Raw genomic sequence first — 20,787 nt, forward strand, 5'->3', positions numbered from 1 at the left:
GGGGGAAATGCTATTATCTAGTCTAGGCAGAAGCTCTGGCTGGCTGCTGGAATAGCTTCCTAAATGTATTCCTGGAGTGGTGCTGGCGAGCGCCAAGCGAGAAAACAGGCCCCTGGAGAGGCAGCAGGGCTGGGGGCTCTGCCTGCATAATTGCATTTGAGCACAGCTTCTCACAAAAGCATCTTTCTTTATCTCGGTGAAGACTGACACATCCCCATTAGCTTATCCGGCTGTGGCACTCCACCGTGGGGCACCTTTCTACCTGAGGAAGGAGGAATTGCAGTATTTGGAAACTTGGGAAAGGAGGAGGCTGGGAGCTGACAGCTTTACTCCCTGCAGCTACAGCCCCCGACCTGCCCTTTAAGAGACAGTTCTCTCTGAGCCCAAATGTACTTGCGTGTCCCCGCTCAGATACAGCTGAGGCCGGGGTAATGGCAGCCAGCAGCAAGTTTATGAAGCCAAGATGTGACCGATGGCTTCTGATGGGATTTTGCAGTATTAATGACAAGGTGTACGGCTGCCCCCAGCCCCTGTTCTCACAGCTCGTCCGCAGTGTTGTCTTACTAAAGGCAAACCCGGCAAACAGAGAATTGAGACGTTTACCCAGACCTATCCGGGCAGTACGAGTATTTCTGGGGTCTTACACGTAGCACGGTCCAGTATCCATGCCTGTACACTCTGGAGCCCCCAGCCCCTTCCTCCAGTGGCTGAGAGTGCCTCAATGTCTGAATGAGCCCTCCAGCAGGCACAGCCTTAGTTTAATATTTCATGACCAAGACATTTGGAAATTCCAGGCCCTAAGCTCTTAAGATGTGGAGTTCTTAGCTGAAAATCCGGATTTTAAAATTAGAACTACCCCAATTTGAATATTTACCCCAAATTCAGAACAGCCCAAAAACACCCACAGGGGTGTTCAGCCTGCCCAGCGTGGACAGCCCACGGCCTGTGCTCCAAACCCAGCAAGGGTTTTACCCAAGGGAGTAAAAACAAAGACCACAGAGACTCTCAAGTGAAAAGCAGCAGCACAATCATAAAACCAGGCTACAGATACAGAAGGCGAATAAAAACCAGCTGCCAGCTGTATGAACCATCAAACAACGTGATGCTTTTCCCACTGCCACCCAGCAGATGCTGAAGCTCACCACGCAGTGCCTTCGGAAAGCCCTGACTCCCCCCGTCCTTCCTGCACAAAGAGGGACAATGACAAATCCACCTACAAAGATCTGAGCAAGAACAAGCGAGCGGGAGGAAAAAAACTGACAAGTGAGCAGCCGTTGATACCAAGGCCACATGTACGTTGGCTTGTTTCTGCCCTAGCAGTTGCTTAGAGACCTGCCCGTGCTGCTGCGTCGTGCTCTGGCAGGCTCCGCACCCGCGAGCGTGCGGCAGCTTGAGCGCTGCTGTACCTTCGACTGAGCTGAGCGATGAGCTGCTTTTCAAAACGGCTCAGGTTCTCTGCTGCCCTACGGGTGCTCCTCACGCGTCAGAGAATCGCTCCAGCCTGGTGGCTTCCCAAACCTTCCAGAAAGGGCAGAAGCCTGAGACAGACCTCGCCGTACAGATGGCAGCAGCCCCTCACACTCTTGGCAGCCCTGGAGGGGAGATTAGCCCAGGGGGCACAAAGGTAACCGAGAGCATCCCTTGCGTGCTTCCCTCAGCCCCGGGTGAGGCTTCGGGCAGGTGACACGTCCTCGTACTGCGCTTCTCACCTCATCACGCTTAAAAACAGCGAGGACGCGACAGTGTCTGGAAATACATCATCTCTCTGACACTGGTCTAATGGATTTCCTTAAGAAATCTGCCCACTGGTCTCACCCTAGAAGAACTCCTAGTTCTCTGTACCGATCCCTCACATTTTAGCTGGGAAACTATCAGGCAACCCTCCTGTGCCAGGAGCTGCGCTGCGCAGCTGCTCCGTGCACTCTTGCCCTCATTAAGTATCTCCCTTTTGATGCTGCGGGGCAGCAGTAAACACCAGGACTGCACGGCATTGTGGAGGACTGGCTTCCTCGCTGAAGACTGCGTTACTTTTATACTTTTGTCACCGAACTACTGGAGTGAAGATTAATCAGTGGAGTAATTGCGGCGCTCTGAAATCTGTCTGGCTAACCTCTCTCGTGGGCTTCACTGTCACACAGCAAATCCAGCAGACTCCGACAGCGAGAGGCTACCAACACAATGTCACAAAGGAAAAGCCATTAGTGAGCGATTACAGTGCAGCAGGATTTCCCCTCGCTGCCACAGCCTAATGAGGATAACCAGTTCGAGAGGAACTGCTGCAAGAATCAATGAAGAATGAGAGAAAGAGCATGGGGGTTCCTGTAATCCGGACAGAACAAGAAACAACCCTGTGAAGGAAAAGAAAAACCCATGCTGGAGCTCTGCTCCGAGCAGAAGACAGATGTGGACGTTCGCTCACAGTTACAGGAGGCACCAAGGGGTTTCAAAAGGGCCAAACCAACAGTCACTACAGACAATGTACACGCACGTGATCGCCCCAGAAGTCACACTCGATTTTTGGGAAAGACCTCTGACCATCAGCCACAGGTCACGGCAAAACACCTCACTTACAAAAGGGTTACTGCCTCTCTATCACCCACTAGCTCCTGGCATACTGTGCACCATACAAAATGTAAATGCTTCTTCGAAACACAGACTTCCTAGAGATCACGTTTACCTGAGCAGCTCATTTTTTGTTTAACAGAGGAGCTCAACTAAAATTAGGACATCTTTTCTTTACAGCAATAAAAGAGCAAGTGGAAAACACTCTCTATAAATGCTACTTCGATGTAATGGGAGAGTGAGTACAGCTCTACGGATTCTGCTGTGTGAAGAAGTATTTGGTGACGTGGCCCCTCTCTGACCGCAGTGCCGGCGATGGAGAGCTCCGGTACAGGAGTCAGCTGTTACAGCACAACTCGCACCCCCTCCTACAGGGCACCACGGTGAGAACACACCTCGGTGCAAGGCATTTCTTCCCTAAATGGAGAAATACCCAGTTACACTTACCTGCAATGCACAGACTTGTCTTAAACTGCTAGTACTGCCGTAGAAACCCGCCACAGGAAAGGTCAGCAGGCAGCGTGAGGGGATTCAAAGGCCCGGTGCTTTTCCTGTTTCAGCTGCTTTGTGCCTTGTGCTGCAACAGCGCGGCCCTCGTCTGCTCTGCCCAGCCGGGCTGGGGGCGCCTGAGCCGGCCCCCAGCTCTGCAGCTCGCTCAGCACTCACCGACTGCGCTGGAATTGCATCTGCGAGGGACGGCAACCTCTTCCACGACATCCACCTTCCTCCTCTAACCAGGGCTTAGGGTGTCAGTCGCAGCCATGGACCAGAGCCACCGGGGGGGTTTGTATCTGTCTCTACAACGTATACACCATCTTTTCTTGCTAATTACACACGGAAAGTTTTTTTCCCATTGCTTGTGGGAAGCATCCAGCTGGCTGAGCATGACTTGGTGTCTTTGGCCGCTGTGGTGAATGGTAAGGTTGGGTAGAGACATGTCCACGTGATGGGACTTCCAGCAGTGCACTAGTAACCTCAGTTTAATCTTTGTTTAATTCAGAAAAAAAGTTTTAGCATTAATCAAAGGCTTTTGGGTCAAGGACTAACAAAAAAGTTAAGACATCAAAACATTATTCAACATTATTTCCCTTTAAAAGAGCACTGAAAAAAATCAAGGCTTTATTTGAATAAATGTTACACAACATTCGTTATCATTTACTTCTCAGCAAACCTTAAAGGGTGAATCATATTTTCCTCGTTCAAGTCTACAAAATGAAAGAGGCATAGTGACCATTCAATATACAGACAAGAAGGTAGCACGGAGCAAAGCTTAAATATTAAGCAACTAAAGCAAAAAAGTGAAAAGCAATACATTACTGTAATTCTCTATCATTAGAATATCCCTGACAATTTCATTTCAAAATGAAAATCTAGTTTCAAACAGAATGGCTGCAGTACTCGCTGTGAAAACAAACACAAAGACCGTTGGCTACCTTGTCTATTTGTATGCTCTTTGCGTATATACCCATATTCTCCAACGCAGAGACCTGCAGCTCTCTGAAGCGTCTATTTTCTATTTCAGCTGCTGTGCACAAGCGCTCACGAGGTGAGACCATCAGAGCACCGGTTAAGAGTCAGATGTCACACAGGCAGGCACTACTGGCTTCTACTTACAACGTCCATCGGGTTTCAATCCAATGTGCAATAACCCTGCTAGTACAGACCTGGGCCTTTTTCCTGAGCAGAAACGGGTTTGTGCCATGTTGTTTGGTGGCTTCTTTTTTTGTTTGGTCAGTTGGGGGTTTTGTGTGTGTAAAAATGTAATTTATTAGGCCGAGACCCTCATTCATTGTCAATACAATCGGGGTTTGGTCTCCAGAGGTGAAAGGCTGGCACATACACAACATCGAGTGGCCTCCTCTTTCCTCAGGTGGGATGTTGTAGTCAAATCTCAGGCCACAAACAGGCCCAGACTGCTGGTCCTCTTCAACCGGTGAAAAGGAAAAGCACTGTAGAACAAACATTAACCTCCAATTACAAAAGGTAGTTGTAGTTTATCATGAAAAATGGTACAATTTGAACCTACTGTGGAACGTTGCAACAGCTAGTTTTTAAGAAGTAGGCAGTAAGTATTCAATTTCTAGCTTTATAAATAGAATTTACCTCTGGAAAACAGAAACTGAACCAGCACGAAGCATGAGCTGCCTCAGCAGCGGGTGCATCGCTGATCTGCCTGTCCTGGATGTGGAGGCCTGTCCCAGCTTCTCACTTACCCACGACCAAGCATAAACCTGTTGCCAATATCAAAGCCAAACGACGGAGCTGTCCTACCTTCAGATTCTGTGTAATTAATTCAGGCTCCACACAGGAAGGCTGTGAAGCTGCTTTGTGCTGATCCAGACGCCTCTCTCTGTTTTCCAGTGATCCAAAGACACTATTTTTTCCAATCGAATCAGGATATTAGGAAAGAGGAAGAGTGTTTACTACGAGTCTTTTCACCTCCAGAGAAACAAAAACTTGACTTTTAGTAGATCATGTGCACATTTTCATTTCTTCAAAACAAATATTTATTCTCCCAGGTTATATACAAATCCCCTGATAAGAACTTTGTAAGAAATGATACTGCTGAGAAAGTGTGCACACAATGTCAAATAATTAGTGACAAATAAATTAATATTTAACAACTCACTATTTCAGCAGTGTGTCCAGCATTCACAAGCTCCACCGAAATAAGTCTTACCAAACACCTTTGGGGGAGGGGAACAAAATGGATAAAACCCACTGGGTTCCTTTTTTTGATTTACAGCTATTCAAAAAAGTCAATGCAACTCAGATCAACAACCATCAGAAACACTAATAAAACCTTTGCTCTACTAGTCACCTATCTGAAAAATATTTATGTCAAAAGGAAAAATTAACCCATGATTTGAAATAGAAATGCCATTTCATTTCATCACTCTCCATTCGTAATACCCATCTTGTTACAGCATTATAAGCAAAACGCTGCTCTCCGCGCTGTAGCCCTTCTTAAGGTTACCCCACAATCCTCGATTCCCTATAGGTTACAACAGCATAAATAAAATGCAACCATATTCACAGAGAAGGAGCTTCCCCATAACACAGAGATACATGGAGTTTGTGGTCACTGTCCTTTCCATCACCTCTATGGGAAAAATTGGTCTCATATAGCAGGACTGTTCCTATTTTACAATACAATTGGGTTTGGACATGCTTTTGATCACAGATCACAGCTCTGCTAACACCTGCACTAAATACTAACTAAGCCTCATAGAATGGAAAATTGCAATGCTAAAGTTAAAAAGTAAAATAAAAGTTCAAAAGTTACAGTCAGCTTCCCAGGCAATTGGCTCCATCACTGGCACCTATCAAAACATATAAACGTGACTGTCACATTACAAAAAAAGCCAGTTATTTGCAGTGATTCTTCATACCAATAATTCAAGTGGTTCCTTGCATGTAAGTGTCTTATAGTCTTTCATAATTTCATGCGTCATTTATTGCAAAAAAGTTTTATAAAATATCTCCTAACATCTTTTTAAATTTTAAAGAAAATGTACATTAGGTACAGGTGCCCTAACAGGGTGTGAGGGGGACATATTTACCCCCTTCCCCCTTCAAAAAATGTTTACTACTTGATGAAGATTTCAGAGGAAAAATAGGACAATTCAGTCTCAGAGTTCTTTCAGTCCTGATGAGCTGGTGCTCTTCGTGGCAGTGTAGTGAGGTTCCATAAAAACAGCAGTTGACTAGTGTCTCTGAGCTGAAAAGGGGAGAGAAAGGGAAAATGGTTAAATGCCTTCCAGTATATATTGCAAAAGTAGGTAAGCAAAACCTGAGGTGGCCAGAAAAGTTACCAGTTCACCTGCTTTGTGCATTGTGTGCAGAAGAAAAAAAATATTTACGTTATCACAAGACATACACAAGTGAACAAGCTCCTCAGCTGACTGGAGTTTTAAGAGGAGCTACTATACCATACCAATCTATGTTACATCTCACCCCGTTTCAGCATCCAGAGAGAATTTCAATTTTCAGACATTTAAAGATGGCTACAAAGGAGGGAGATGAGTATACACAGTCTATACAGTGGCGTGTAGTTCACGATACAAGCAAAATCTGATGCTGCAACGCCCTTCCAAACGCCAGACCGAAGTGCGCAGGGGAGCACTGAAGTGTAAAGCCGCCCGTCGTGTTTCTTTGCCATTGCTGCTTATGTTTTCCCATTTGCTCCACAGAACTGGATGAACCGATGACGAAGCAGACAGAAGCAGTCCAGGTAATCACCAGTGCCTGCGACCAGCACCAACCAGCAACCACCACCGAGGGCGGTGCAGAGTCAGCACAGTCTGCACAGACCCACCTGCCTCTTGCTAGTGCGGAGAAAACATTATCCCAGAATAACCTACATTGGAGGAGACCTCTGGGGATCACCCGCTCCAAGCCCTTGCTCAAAAAACACACAGGAGAGCAAAAAAGGTTCCAATAGGACCAGGCCAGTCTGGGTTCCTTCTCCCATGCTGTTGAGCTCTTGACTCAATTGGCGAGGCATGAGTACACTTTCCAGTACTAACAGCAAGGTGAGTAACATGGCTGAAATTAAAGAAAGAGGCTCATAGCATGGCCAGAAAAATCCTAAAGTTCTTGATCTCAACGGACAACTTTTCTGAATAATATAAAAAATGAGAAGCAGGAGAGAGGAGTTTGTGAAAAGAGCCCCACCACAAGAGGAGGGGGGAAGACAAAGGGGGTAACTATGGAGTTTCGCAATTGCTTGGTTGCTCACTGTGCCACAAAAGGACAACATGAAACACAGAAAAGTAATTAATTTTATATCTTATCAATGCAAAGGAATTAAATTTTGGGGAAATTGAAACAGAATCCACATGGGCTAATTATGAAATGTAACAGATCCAGGCCGAGATGCAGCGAGCTGCTGTGTGCTGTCAGCAGCCTGGCAGGCATTCACTCCAGCAGGTCCTCACTTGGGTACGACACTCAGAACTCGTATATAATTTAACCAACCTATTCTAACTGTGGTCCACTCCAAGATGCATGAGATAAACCTGCAGAGCCTCTGCAAAGAGAAAGATGCTAGACAAAGTTCCACCATGTTCAGTAGAACTTACTGCTGGTGCAGGTAACTAAACACCACAGTATTCTAAGTTGCAACACAACCAATATTGGACATTAAAGCATGTGACCAATAAGAAACTCTCCAAAACAAGCTTAATATTAAATCAGCATCATGTAACCATGAAGTCTTGCAAAGAGAGGCTTTTATAGTATGCCAGAGAACCAGACTCTACTCAGAAATATAAACTATCCCATAAAAAGTCAGATGACAGTTCAGCCAGTACGTCCCAACGCCCCCGCTTCCAAACTGAAGCCTCACTGACACTATTACTAGCCAGCGAACCTGTGTGATCTACAAGGGAATAAACAAGAGAAGAAATCGGTTCAGGTATCTGAGCACGCTTACAACTACCACTAGGTCTAAGGAAACGAGCGGCTCGCTGGGACAGGGCAGTCCCTCATTCTGACGACAGGCAGTTTTGCTTTTCACACCATCTACCAACTTAGCAATTGGTGCAGACGCACAGATTTTCAGAATCAATGCTTGGCAAAGTCTGTTCGTTACAAACCTGGCACTCGTGTTCATGCCCAGGCCAGCTCCTACAGCTCTCTTTTACTCTTCGGCACCACTGAAAGATTCCAGAACACCCTTAGTGAGCACCAGCAGCTTTGCTTCTCCCACTGATGTTTATCTGCTGTCACTAGTCACTCCAGAAACATTACTAGTCTTATCTCTGTCCAGTATTCTGATTTACCAGCAGCAAATCTCCGTTTATAAAAACTGAAACCAACAGTTATCAAATATTTAATCCCAGACCTAAGGCAAGAATACAGTACTGGAGCAAACTTTTTAATGTTCATGGAGTAAAAATCAAGACATCTTCATGTAAATCAGGCTCCCTTCACAGCGACTCTATGTTCTGTGTGTATGTTCTCCTCACTGCCCTGTTTCCTCAAAAACAAGACAAGAGACACGCACTCATCCGTGACAGACCTACGTATTAAATACCTGTTTGGGCTAGAATTCCCAATAATGTTCGGATCTGCTCAGCTTTAAACGTGTACTTTAAATTTTACCTGCGGGTTTCTCACCAAGATCTTCCTGCTCATGTTTTCAGTTCTTTTCCTTGTTTTAGGTACTAAACTTCTTTAAAAAGACTGAAATTTTACTAACTTCTTTCCTGATTTTACTTTCACACATCAGTAAAGGCGGGAAGCTGTGCCTACAATCACAAGCAACAGATGAACGGCTCAGAAGGCAAATCTAGTAAGATGTGATCCAGATAGCAAAAATGTTTGAGGATTGCTTGTTGAGGAGACAAACATCTTTACTTTTAATTTTTTTTTACCTTTACGTTATACCTGTCAGGTTAGTTATTCTGATTGTGTAGCACAAACTTCAAGAAACAAGCCTAAAGAGAGACGTGGTGTGGATCTTCTCAACAAAATATGCATCGGTCCTGACTCAGGTTTGGTCAGGGAGAACATTAGTATCTGAAGCGCTCAAACAGAAGAGGGAAGTAACAGGTAGCTCATTAGGTCTGTCCTACCCTGCTTTGCAAATGGTTGGTTGATAGCATAGTGCACCCTTCCGTTAAGGCAGGCTTAAACCACACAGACCTGCCAATATCACTGGTAACTTCAGTGCCCCCAGTCTGAATCCACAGTGGTCTGACAGACACTGAAAAGGAGCCGCAGGCTCGTCAGTCTGACGTAAAATGCTGCCATTTGTTGAGACCTATGGTAGAAAAATTTCAGTTAATGGGAGTAAATGGTTTAAAAAACAACCCCCCTGCAACCTCCTTGCCTGCCTGAATTCTTACCGGGTGTGCTACTTCTGCTTTCCAGAAAACAGCATGGCATCAAAAGAGACTAAAAACTCAGAAAAAATCAGGTATCAACTGCTTTGAGCCCAAACTGGACTTCACAAGCAAGGTTAAAGGGAAATTACACTTCATTGAGTAAACAAACTAGCAGACAGCAAAACAAAGCATCTACCCGTACGAACACCCAGCACAGAACTGGTGCTCAAAGCCAGAGCGATACTGTGAAATTCTGGCGGACAAAGGAACTACCTGGAGTAAGTGGAAACTGGACGGATTGTAGGTCATGGTGACCATGCCCTTCTGTATGTTAAGAGTAAAAAAAGCAGACTTCGGGCACTATCTCTGCCATACTGATGGCACTGCACATCCACGGTGCAATGCAGCCTGCGATAAAGCAGATTCTTCCACACACTGAAACACAAACAAGTGTGTCAGCGAGGCAGACAACGTGCCATCGCAGCGGTACCACTGGCAGCCAAATGCAGTTAATCGGTACTTTCTTCCCCATCTGAGATTCGTCTTGCTTTCTACAACGTGCAAACCACCAGCTGCTCCTCCCCTTCTCAGGACACGACTCAGATGAGATACCAGTTTTCCGCTCCAGGTAAAAGCCATCAAGATGAGATTGTGCCTTCTTCTGGCTTTGTACCTTTACACAGAACTGTGTTGTGTACGCTGTGTTCGTTACGGTCAAGCTACCAAGAATGTCTTTATTATAGTAATTAAATTTGCTTAAAAGAGAAGCAGAGGAGGCACAGTTGTGGAGTACATTGGAGTTTTGGGGCTCCCATATTTGGAATATATTTTGCTCCTCATTCTTTATTACAAATGTTATGAAAACTGTTGGTTGTTCACACAGTCTTTAAACTGGAATTCAAAGTCTTCTTGCCAGTGGCATTAGGAATGGATGTAAACTGAGACAGCAGAAGGTGAAAGAGCAAATTGACCCGTTGCTATCATGGATCTTACGATTCGGAGGCACAAACCCATGGTAAAAAGTAGATTAAGAAACATAGGCTTTGTAATTTCAAGAGAGTGCTTCCTGCTGTTGCAGAATCTCCCTATTCCAATCCATACGAACCATACACTTGGTACCTGCGTGTTTGGCAAAATTAACAACAATTACGTACTTTGTATGGGCACCTTTGTATCGCCACCTTGAAGCTGATGTCAGAGTGCTGCACGTGGGTTAGCCAGACCCGTGAGGAACACCCTTGGGCTGGATTCCCATAAGGGATGAAAACGAAGGGATGCCTGATCTGCCAAGTTACAATAGAACTGGTTTTACGTTGTTTTCTCTGGATCAATAGCAGCATTTTGTATAGAAAAGGCTTAAGGCAGGAGTAGACAAGATAAGGCTCCCAGATACAGTGACCGAGAAATAAAGCCACACGGTGCAGTCTCCTTTCTTATCCTCCTTGTGGAGGAACATTTCTTACCCTGCAGGTCTCCCGGGTGTGAACCATGCGGAGCAGGGTCTGGCGACCCAGAGAACAAAAGGTACAAAGAGTGGAGTTGCCACAGAGGATGAAGTGTCCCTGGGTCCTCACAGAGCCTGTTTCTGCCCTTGTGAGCTGATGGATCGGCTCGATATTCCTGCCATTAAACTCCTCGGGCGTCGGGAACACACCAAGTTGCCTCTTTTAGAATCGCTCTGTGTGTTCATTCACTTCTGCGCAATCCACGGTTTATGGGCAAGCGACAGCAAAGCCTGACTCCAAGAGCATGGCTCTCCAGCGACACGCAGTACGCTCACAGCAGCCTGGACTCTGGTTTGAAGCAGTTTCATTCAACTGCTGGAGGCTTGGGAGCCATCATAAAAACTACCCCCAGGACTAAACGTAAGCATGTGTGAGGACAAGCACTGCCACGACTTACAGCCTTTTACCACTGATGTCGTGAACGTTTCCCCCACTCAGCTGCGTTTTACACAGACGGGTTCCTGGGAGTCATCATTGTCGAGCAGATCCTGATTTTTTTTAATGTGAAAATTTTTACCATCCTGTGTATTCACTAGTGTTTGAAAAGAAGCACTGCCTTTGAAACTATCTGTTCGTCTCTTAAAAGGAAAGGCAGAAAGACAACAGACAGCCATCCAGAGGAAGAAAAGGCAGCCCAGATGGACAAGGAAAGTAAAAATAGCAGCATCTCCCATCACGTAGTGTGAAGGAGACGATACATAGCTCTTAGAGCCCAAACTTAAAAATAGGTACAGTAACATATAAGCAACTTCTTTAGGGGACTAATACCGCGTCTATATGCAGAACTATGTAACAGAAGAAACAGCACATGCTGTTTCACTGCCACAGACTCACATCTGAACTAGTTATGAGGAGTTAAACCAGGCTTCTCTTCCAGGTAATGACTGACTACAAAGCAAGCAGGACTGTTGCATTCCTCTGCAGCCCAAGACAATCTTCAACAGGGCCTCAACTACAAGGAAAATCAAGAGCAGTAACACATTCTTCAGTTCATATGCCGAATTCCATGAAACATATCACACAGCATCAGAATTTCTAACCCCAGCCAAAACCCACTAGTTCATATAAATGTATCAGAAGAGATTAGGTCCCTAAACCCCTCAACACTTGAAAAATCTCAAGGAAAACTTTTTTCTCCCCCAAAATAATGAACTATTGCTAATGTGATATTCCAGCTAAAAAATATTCAAATCTCAGCTATGAATTTTAAAGGCAACTTGTAGAGAAAAAAAAAAAAATCTGTTTGTTTTGTTATTTTCCCGAGCGGATTTGCTATTCTTTTTTTTGGGAGCAAAGGTAGAGGGGGGAGCTATTTTTAGTACTGAGCCTTCTCTCTCTTGTTTTTCTTGAAGGTCCCAGGAATCAGGGGTGATTTAGGGGCTTTCACAAACACATCCCAATGTCTTCATGACATCCAAGTTTTCTGAGCACCATGAAACCAGTAAGAGCAACCAGATAATAATTCTCTTCTCCTGTTGCTCAGACTACAGCCACTTGTTATTACAACCCCTAGCAAACCCAATTCTTGGTCTTTTTACCAAAACAAAAATGTTTGTATGTCAGAACCAAAATCTCTGCCTACCAACCAAACACTACAGATGACCAAAAGAACACAACTTTGGTGTCCATCACCTTCCAGTTGAGGTTCCACACGTGTCACCAACAGGCAAGCAGTAATAAGTAGACTGTTCCTAGTACTAGCAAATGTAAGAATGTGTTCCTTACCACATTCACTTGTGCTCCTGTATGAAATACTGACTGACTTTAGCTTTTCATGCTGTCATGACGTGCCCCTTACTAAAATCAGTATCAAGATTATTTTGGCTTTAGACAATTAAGGAAACAGATGATACGAAACAGTCCACAATTATTTATGAAAGTGATTAAACACCATTGTGCCCCAGGGCGCATCATTCCCCAGCTGCTGGATCAGGTAGCAACAACAGAACCGTGCATGACAGCAAGCCAGTCACCAAAGCACTGCCCCCACAGCCATGCCCGGGAACTGCTGTTCGGCCTTGTGTGCACAGAAGGGCAGTTGTGTCACAGTTTAATTTCAGAAAAAAAATTCCATAAATTATTCTTTAGTCTGGGTTGGTATAAACATCCCAGTTATTACAGAAGAAAGACTGAAAGGTACCAGTAAGTCACAGGAAGCTGTAAGCTGCTATTAGGACATAACAAAAAGCTGTAATCAAGATATTTCTGACTTAGGGAAGAATCTCTGCTGTTCAATCAGTTCAGTAAAACCTCATCTAAATTACCACAAAGAGCTCTTGTCACCAGTCGGAGAAAGGTGAGTTCAGACAGGAACGCCAGTAAGAGGAGCAGCAATAGAAAAGCCATCTTACAAGGGGATCTTATTTTAACTACTTAAATGGCCACGCTCTAGAAATACACTAACAGGGTGACACCACTGGAGGGAACTATTTAAATGACAATACCAAGTTGTCACAGAGAACAGTAGTTGAGGTTTTTAAATGTTGAATAGGCACTTGCTATCATAACTGTTAATGACCTATCAAAACAGAGGTTGTTCCCATTACGGATTAAGAAAAGCATCTACTGGATCTTCAGACAGTTTGACAGCTGCTGCGGAGGTTTTCATTGCTACAGGTTGCCACCTGTCCTGGTGTGAAACCTGGGTGATCTCTGATCACTACAGTCGTGTTAGAAGCAGCTTTAAGGATGATAGTTATGCAAAACCTCTGTTGTATCTGATACTGTATTTTATTTATAGGGATAATTTCACTATACTATTACAAGTATAGCCTGTCTATAGCCCCAAAACATGAGCTACTATATCCTACGCTAAAAAACCAGAGTCACACACATGTCATGTAAGCACAGCTTAAACTGACCAAATCCTGTAGCAAGTCACTCCATTTCTACGAGCGTGAGGTAGACTCTAGATGACATTCAAACAGCTGACTGTGGGACGACGATGCACGGTTCACCAAAATCCTCCTACAAGCTCTTGAAAATAGAGCACTACTCCCTTCTGCTGAACTGGCAGAGTAACATACTCATCTCAAACTCATAGTTCTTCCACTATCACAGCTAGCTCAGCACACCAAGCTCACCTCTTCTCCTTCAGGTTCCCTGTGACCTCTCTCTTTATAACCTTAAAATGTAAACTGAAAACAAGAACAGAGAGCACCTCAGCCTTAAACCACTACAAACTCTGGACTGTAAGATCCCTTTCAAGTTTGTTTTTACGTAATACACCGACACTTTTACCAAATGGCTTATGACACACGACACTGCCACGTTTAAACTGCCTGTTTAACCACAAGCTCACTCTACTTAACTTCCAATTCATCCTTCATCTAGAAGTTAGTGTAGTGATCTCACTGAAATAGTTTCTTCCTGTGGGCATTTATTAGAACACAATCACGAAGAGATGATGAACTGAAATAGCCTCTCACTGATTGTCAGCCTCTTCCTTTCCAGAATTCTTCAGCCAAGAAGGCAGCTCTATTTTTTCACTATTCCACACATGAGGTCAAATGATAATGCTACTGAGGACGAGCTACTAAGATTTATTTTTCTATAACTCATGTTCCTATCCTACTCTGAAGGCACAACTAGAAATCAGTTTCGGGACTTAAGAGAGTTGATTAGAAACAAACCTGAGGCTCGTAATACAAAAAGCAACTCTTACTCCTTCCTCATTTTCATCTGTGTGCTATTTCTTAAACATACTCACATTTAGAAACAACTTTTTTTTTTTTAAGAGGTATTTTACAACATGCTGAAAAAACCTAGTCTTTTCAGCCTTGCACAGTTGACTTAAACTGCCCCCAGCGAACACACTCCTGGTGAGGAAGCTGCTATATAGGTTTCAAAATAAAGATAGCACTGTCTAAAAAAAAAAAAATACTGAAGAATTGGAGATCATTTACACATTGACACAAAATTACAGCTCTAATTAGAAAAATAACAAGTATTTGTTCGATTTCCTGTAGAACTCCACTTCAGAGGCATACAAGCATTTCACATGGGCTCGTAGCTTCACTCACAAAGCAATCACACCTTCAAACGCTCCAGTTAAAGCAAATCTTTTAAAGTTTTGGAATAACTACTCTCTCCCAAAACATGTTAACTGAAGCTCAAGATCTTCAAAGGAAAGGTGGGCTTGTACCAGAAACTCATCACCACCTCTCATGTTTTCCCCCCCCAAGCTGAAAGACCGTACATATTCAACGACTGCACTGAGGAATTTCATTAATTCAAAGACACCGTTTGCCATTTATTATATCAAGCTGATAGGAAACTAACAGTCACTCTCCCTGCTGATGCTTGTCTTCAAGATCCAGGCTGCTTGCAACAGCGGCATGGCTTAATTACACACATCCGCTGGCCTGGCACTGCACAGGCCTGTGACAAGTCATTGAAACCGCCCGGCTCACTCGGAGGTGGTAGCTGTGCACCCACCCACGAGCAGTCTACGCTCCAAGTTCGGCATTGCTGGGAGCAGACAGACACATAAAAGCGTGGGGTTTTTTGCAGTCTATAGCTAAAACAGCCCTAAGCTTTCTCTGCAGCCTTCAAAGCCAGTCTACGTGCCGCATCCACCCTGCCATAGCCACGGTTACTTACTGGAAGCAGACTGTACATCAAGCCCAGCATTTTCTCCACTGCAATCTCTGTTATAGCTAGAGCGTTAGATGATTCTTCAGAGCAAAAGGGAAATCATGAACGAGTATTTTCGACTTAGTGTAACATGGTGGTGTAAAAAAAGTCTATTTGTTCTGAGACCTGTTAAGTCTGAAGCAAAAATGCACGTTCACTACAAACCTTAGGAAAGACTTCCGAGACCAATCAACTACAAATCCAAACTAAGACTCTTCAAATGCCTTTCATGAACAGTTCTTTTGAACATAACACAATCTAAAGAAATCCCTCTCATACCATTGCCCTCTCACCTTACCAGTGAACACCTGAGCCAACTCTGACTATGAGTTAGTACTACTCTAAAGTTCACGAGAGTACAAAGCCTCCAGGTCTTTTAAAGTAAAATTAACAATGTCAATATTTTCACCTCTGCTTGGCTCACAGTAACTTAGAACCAGTTCACTTGAGCTCTAAACCTCAAGGAACTAGTGTAGACATCTAAACCATGTTGTAGGGGTTCCTGACTTGAAAAAGCAGCCTGCTTTAATAACAAAGTATGGCTTATTTACTTAGAGTAACTGTTTCTGTTTGCAGGAAAGAATACAGAGAAGTGAAACCGGATTTTTTTTCCAATTTTTTTTTCATATTATGAAATTTATTGTGTGTTTATCACATTCAAAAAGCATTGACCAGGGGGGTTTTGGTAACTGTTAGAATGCCAAGGTAAAGCTGGAATATTTGGAAGCTTAATTAGCACTGAAGAGTGATAACCGTAAACTTGAGGAAAAATTGAACAGCCACGTATTTGACACATTAGACTTCCAGTAGTTCTGTGGGCACAACAGAATTTAAAAAGGTAAAAAGAAACTGCATGCAGACATTATCATGTCTGAATCCAGACAGCATCATGAACATATGAAATTTAATTTTAAGTTAAAAAGATTAAGGGTTTGATGATTAAATCCTTACCCCCATTGTCATGTCTGTTTAAAATCTAATTTCAGTGCAAGCTTAAATTTTTTACATTTGTCATGATTGCCTACATGGGCAGTTATGGAAAAAACAGGATGAAACTGCTTTGGGATGAACGCTGAGAGATCCTTCACAAGGCATTGCAAGGCTGAAACAGGAGTGGGTTGGAGAAGAGACAGTAATTCACATGGTCACATATGGACCAAAACTAGAGGAAAAAACTGTGAAGTCGGTTGCATGAAAATGCTGAAATATTGAGCAAAAGACATGCAAGAAAATCTGAAGTAGCAGTGGACAGTGGGTTTGATAGATGGAGAAAACCAAAAACATTTGCCCACTGTATAAGTGACGTTATCCACAGTCTTTATTCAAATATAGGGAACAAAATCTAATGGAGAAATTTGATAAATTTTGCAGCAAGCCCTCTCGGAGCTGGTTTTGAAACAAAAGGGACAGATAATTCCTTAATCTTAAGACTGCAGTATACCAATAGTACTCTACATCAAGCAGTTATCTTTAAGAATGTGTGAAAAAGGACAATTTACTTTTTAAAAGGGTGTCCTCTAAATATGGCATACAAAGTACTCTAACATCCTGGATTATTTTTTTCAAAGCTTTTTGAGAAACACACACAAATAATTCAGATTTAGTCAATTTTATTTACAGTTTGTTTTTTTTACATTTCAGAGCATTACACAATTACATATTCTCATTTTCTGACCTGCAAACAGATACCTTAAACGGAAATATTAAAAAAAAATGAAGTTAGATACATCCAAAATGCAACAATTACACATCTGACAATTCACAAAGTGTAATTTACTAGGACGTATCCTAAGAATTTAGGAACAACCAGTCAGGAGAAAATCTGACCAATTTCAGCAACCAATTATTTACACATTCAAAACAAAGCCTCTCTTAATCTAAACCTCCAGGCAAATGGCCTGAAAGATTTCTTCAGGAAGAAAGACCAGAAGTTACGATTCACACCTATGCAGCATTAACAGCCCTTGATCCCAAATACTGAGCGACTTCTCAGCTTTGTCTTAGAGCTACAGGCATCCCTCTCAGCTTCTCAGACCCTGAAGTGTTATATTTGTGCCCCCATGTGCATAGAAAGGCTGAGTGTTTAAGTGGTCACTAGGATAAAACCCCATTTAATCTGGTCTTTAAGTTACGTGAATTATTCTTCCTTAAAAATGTCAGCAAGTCTTCTAATGCCATTTAAACCGGCCTGCGTGGGTCGGGGCACACCTCCTCGATGTGGTTAAGCATGCTTCCAACCCATCTGCGCTGGCCAGACTAAATACATTAGAGACTATTTAAAACAATCTTTAAAGACCATTTAGACAAGGCTTACATTTCTACACTTCCCTGATGGGCCACCTAATACTTAAGAAAAAAAAAAGTCACAGCTACTACTTTCATCCCTTGTGTTAACCCTTTGTCACACAGCAACTAATTTATATACTGGGTAGAAACTACTAAAAAATTCCCTGCAAATAAGCTGCCTTTCAGCTGAGGCTATGGCTCCTATGCATTGGGTGTTTGAGGAGGTTTTTTTTCTTTAAAAAAAAGTCTCACTTGAAAAATACTGAAGTTCTCACTTTAGGCTAATTTTGATTGCATGTTCAATTTGTTTAACTGTCAAGAAACCGCTACAAATGGAACAACTTTAGTATAAAAAGAGCAGTCAACCGAGTGCAACTTCTGACTTGGCAAGTCCTTCATGGTAATTCTCTAACTAGGCTATGAATTTGTGGAGCCTCCAGGTTTCTTGCCTACCTTACTCTCCATGTTCACGTTTCAAACTGTGTCAGCAGGGCCCGAACTTCGGGAGTCAGCTGCTTAGCAGCCTTAGCTGCCTCTGTGACGGCCTTGCGGTAAAGACCCTTTCTCTTCTTATTAAAGCGCAACTGGAAGCTTTCTAAAAAGGGGGATAGTTGTGCAAGAGCAAGAAAAGATGTTGTTGTGGAGCCAAACCATGAGATACGAGCCTCCTGTCGAACTAAAAGGCCATTATCTTTCCGGCTCACAGTTATGGTAAGAATACGGGCAGGCCACCAAGGGAAGCCATAAATCTTGGCCCAAACAATGTCCCCTACACATACGGTCCTGCCATCTGGAGTGACACATTTAGAGACGTTTTTGGAAAAGACTTCCGTTTTCAAGGAATTACTGAGCTTTTTCTCTTCCTTTGAAGAGGAGGAGGAGGAGGAAGGTGCATGCATGCTGCCTGGAGGAAAATCAAAGCTTTCAGTAGAGCTACACTCAGAGTTGGTAGATTTCAAATCATCTGTGCTATCACTACTACAAACTGATGCACTGGAAGAGTCAGATTTCTTTTGATTAAGGGTCATGTAAACCGTTATATTGCTTTTGCTGCCTCTCTTGCCCAGTGTCTGGTGTTCATCCTGATCAACAGTTACATGCATTTCACTCGTGTCCTGAACCTCACTGCTGGCCTCTTCGGGGCCTTCTGAGGGGCTCTGATTTTCTGAAGGGGCCTCACCTGCTGAGCGGGTGGAGGAGCAGCGAGACTGGGGCTTAGTTGCCATCTTGCCACTCCGTATTTTCTCAAGTCCTGTCTTGAGAGAAGAGTCATTTTCTTCATTCCGATACCTTTGTGGCTTTAAACGCAATCGGGGTGGGAGGGAACCTGAGCTGGTGTTCTGAAGACGCCGTGTGAAGTGGACCTTTGAATGTGCATTTTTGGAAGAGGAGGTTGCACTCTGCTTCTTTTGTGCCTTTTCTTTGGCCATTTTCAAGACTTCCCGAGCTTTTGCATGATCCATGTTTTTGCTCTGGAGAACTTTTTTTGTACTTAACTGCGCTTTTGAAGTATTTGCTTGTGCGGAAACTTTAACTACTCTGCTTCTGCTGTGGGCAATATTTGAAACCTTGACCACAGCATTCCTTTTCTGGCTTTCGTTTTGGCTTTTTCCATCCACTTTATGGTCAGTCTTAAGTTTTTTATTCACAGTAGTCACACTCTCATTTCTTCGTTTTTTATTATCCTCGTATTTTGAAGAGTCACTCGCATTGCCACCTTTTTTTATTTCCTTTTTTTCCGCAACAACACTGTTTTTGCACTTGTCACACAAGACCTGCCGGGGTCGTAGTTTGATAGCATTCATTATAGAAGTGGGTTCCTCCCTGTACATTTTACGCTTGGGCCGCTTAATTTTCCGGGGCGGAGGCTGAGGTATTGACTGGTTATACGTGTCCCTGATAAACAAAGGAGGAGGATATGGCGCTCCCTCATGAAAGAGAGGAGGTGGTTTAGAAGTCCATAGGCTTTTAGCTATGCTAGGTTCTGATGGCTGCGCGAGAGAAGAGTCATCAGGGACTGCAGCATTAGATTCACACTTCACCTGTGCCTCGTCTTGGAATGGTTTACTTTGGAGCTGCATGGCTTCAGGTTTATCCTTATATTCCCTTTTAGGAAATATGGTCACAGGGATTCCATGGGGTCCAAACCTTAAAGAGAAAAAAAAAATTAAAGGTTTTGAGGGATCTTTTGCTGCATTTATTCAAAAGCATTTGAAGACCTGTCCGCTTGAAAGACATGAGTCCCAGGAAAATTAACGTTCTGTCTCTATTCTTATGGTAAGCTTTGAAAAAGCAGGACACCAGAACCAAGACAGCAGAGGATGTGAAATACACAACTTCGCTTATTATCAGTTTCTCTTGCATCAACAAGATACCTTGAAAATGTTAACAAAAAGTATCACCTAGAGACAGCAGTAAAAGAATTACTTTTGTACTTTCAGAAAAAGCTTATAAACAAACTACACACTCATCCCATCAACTCCAAAACTACTCAGGATTGATTTCCATACTAAGTCAATTTATGTGAAGAAGGAATCTTCAGTAACTTTTAATTCCTCCATTTTTAGCACAGCACAAAAAGCTGAATGTTTCAGATTAGTTAAGGCAGATACAGACCATATAAATACTTGCACTGAACAGAAGATGCCATTATTCTTCCATGAAAGATTAGCACTTGATCGTCTGATGCACTACAGCCCAAAACTTGCTAGCCTATTAGTTTGAGGTTTTGCCAGCAAAACTACTCTCATTTCAACACAGTACGAACCCTTCCTCCCTGTTTTGCAAGCAAACAATTATTTTAAACCTTTGCCTCCTTTTGTCCAGACAGCTCCAGATCTCTGCTGCCCCATTTGACTCACACAGAACTTCTCACGCCCCCATCAGCTTTGAGAACAGAATGAAAAACCCCAGTATGACTTAAACATTAGCTCTGCTTTCCTATAGCAACTGAAGCAGCATGTTGT

General features: G+C 43.4%; 1 protein-coding gene across 1 annotated transcript; it reads right to left on the reverse strand.

Annotated features, from left to right (window-relative positions):
- Positions 1-6,228: 6,228 nt before the first annotated feature.
- On the reverse strand, positions 6,229-19,969 carry PWWP2A (PWWP domain containing 2A; the record flags this gene model as incomplete). The annotated part of the gene is made up of 2 exons (XM_010139114.1): positions 6,229-6,283; positions 19,002-19,969. Coding segments are annotated over 2 exons (982 nt in total), but the record flags the coding sequence as incomplete, so codon positions are not given.
- Between the last annotated feature and the right edge of the window lie 818 nt (positions 19,970-20,787).

This window comes from Buceros rhinoceros, unplaced genomic scaffold (assembly GCF_000710305.1).
Source record: "Buceros rhinoceros silvestris isolate BGI_N320 unplaced genomic scaffold, ASM71030v1 scaffold29560, whole genome shotgun sequence".
NCBI classification, from domain to species: Eukaryota; Metazoa; Chordata; class Aves; order Bucerotiformes; family Bucerotidae; genus Buceros; species Buceros rhinoceros.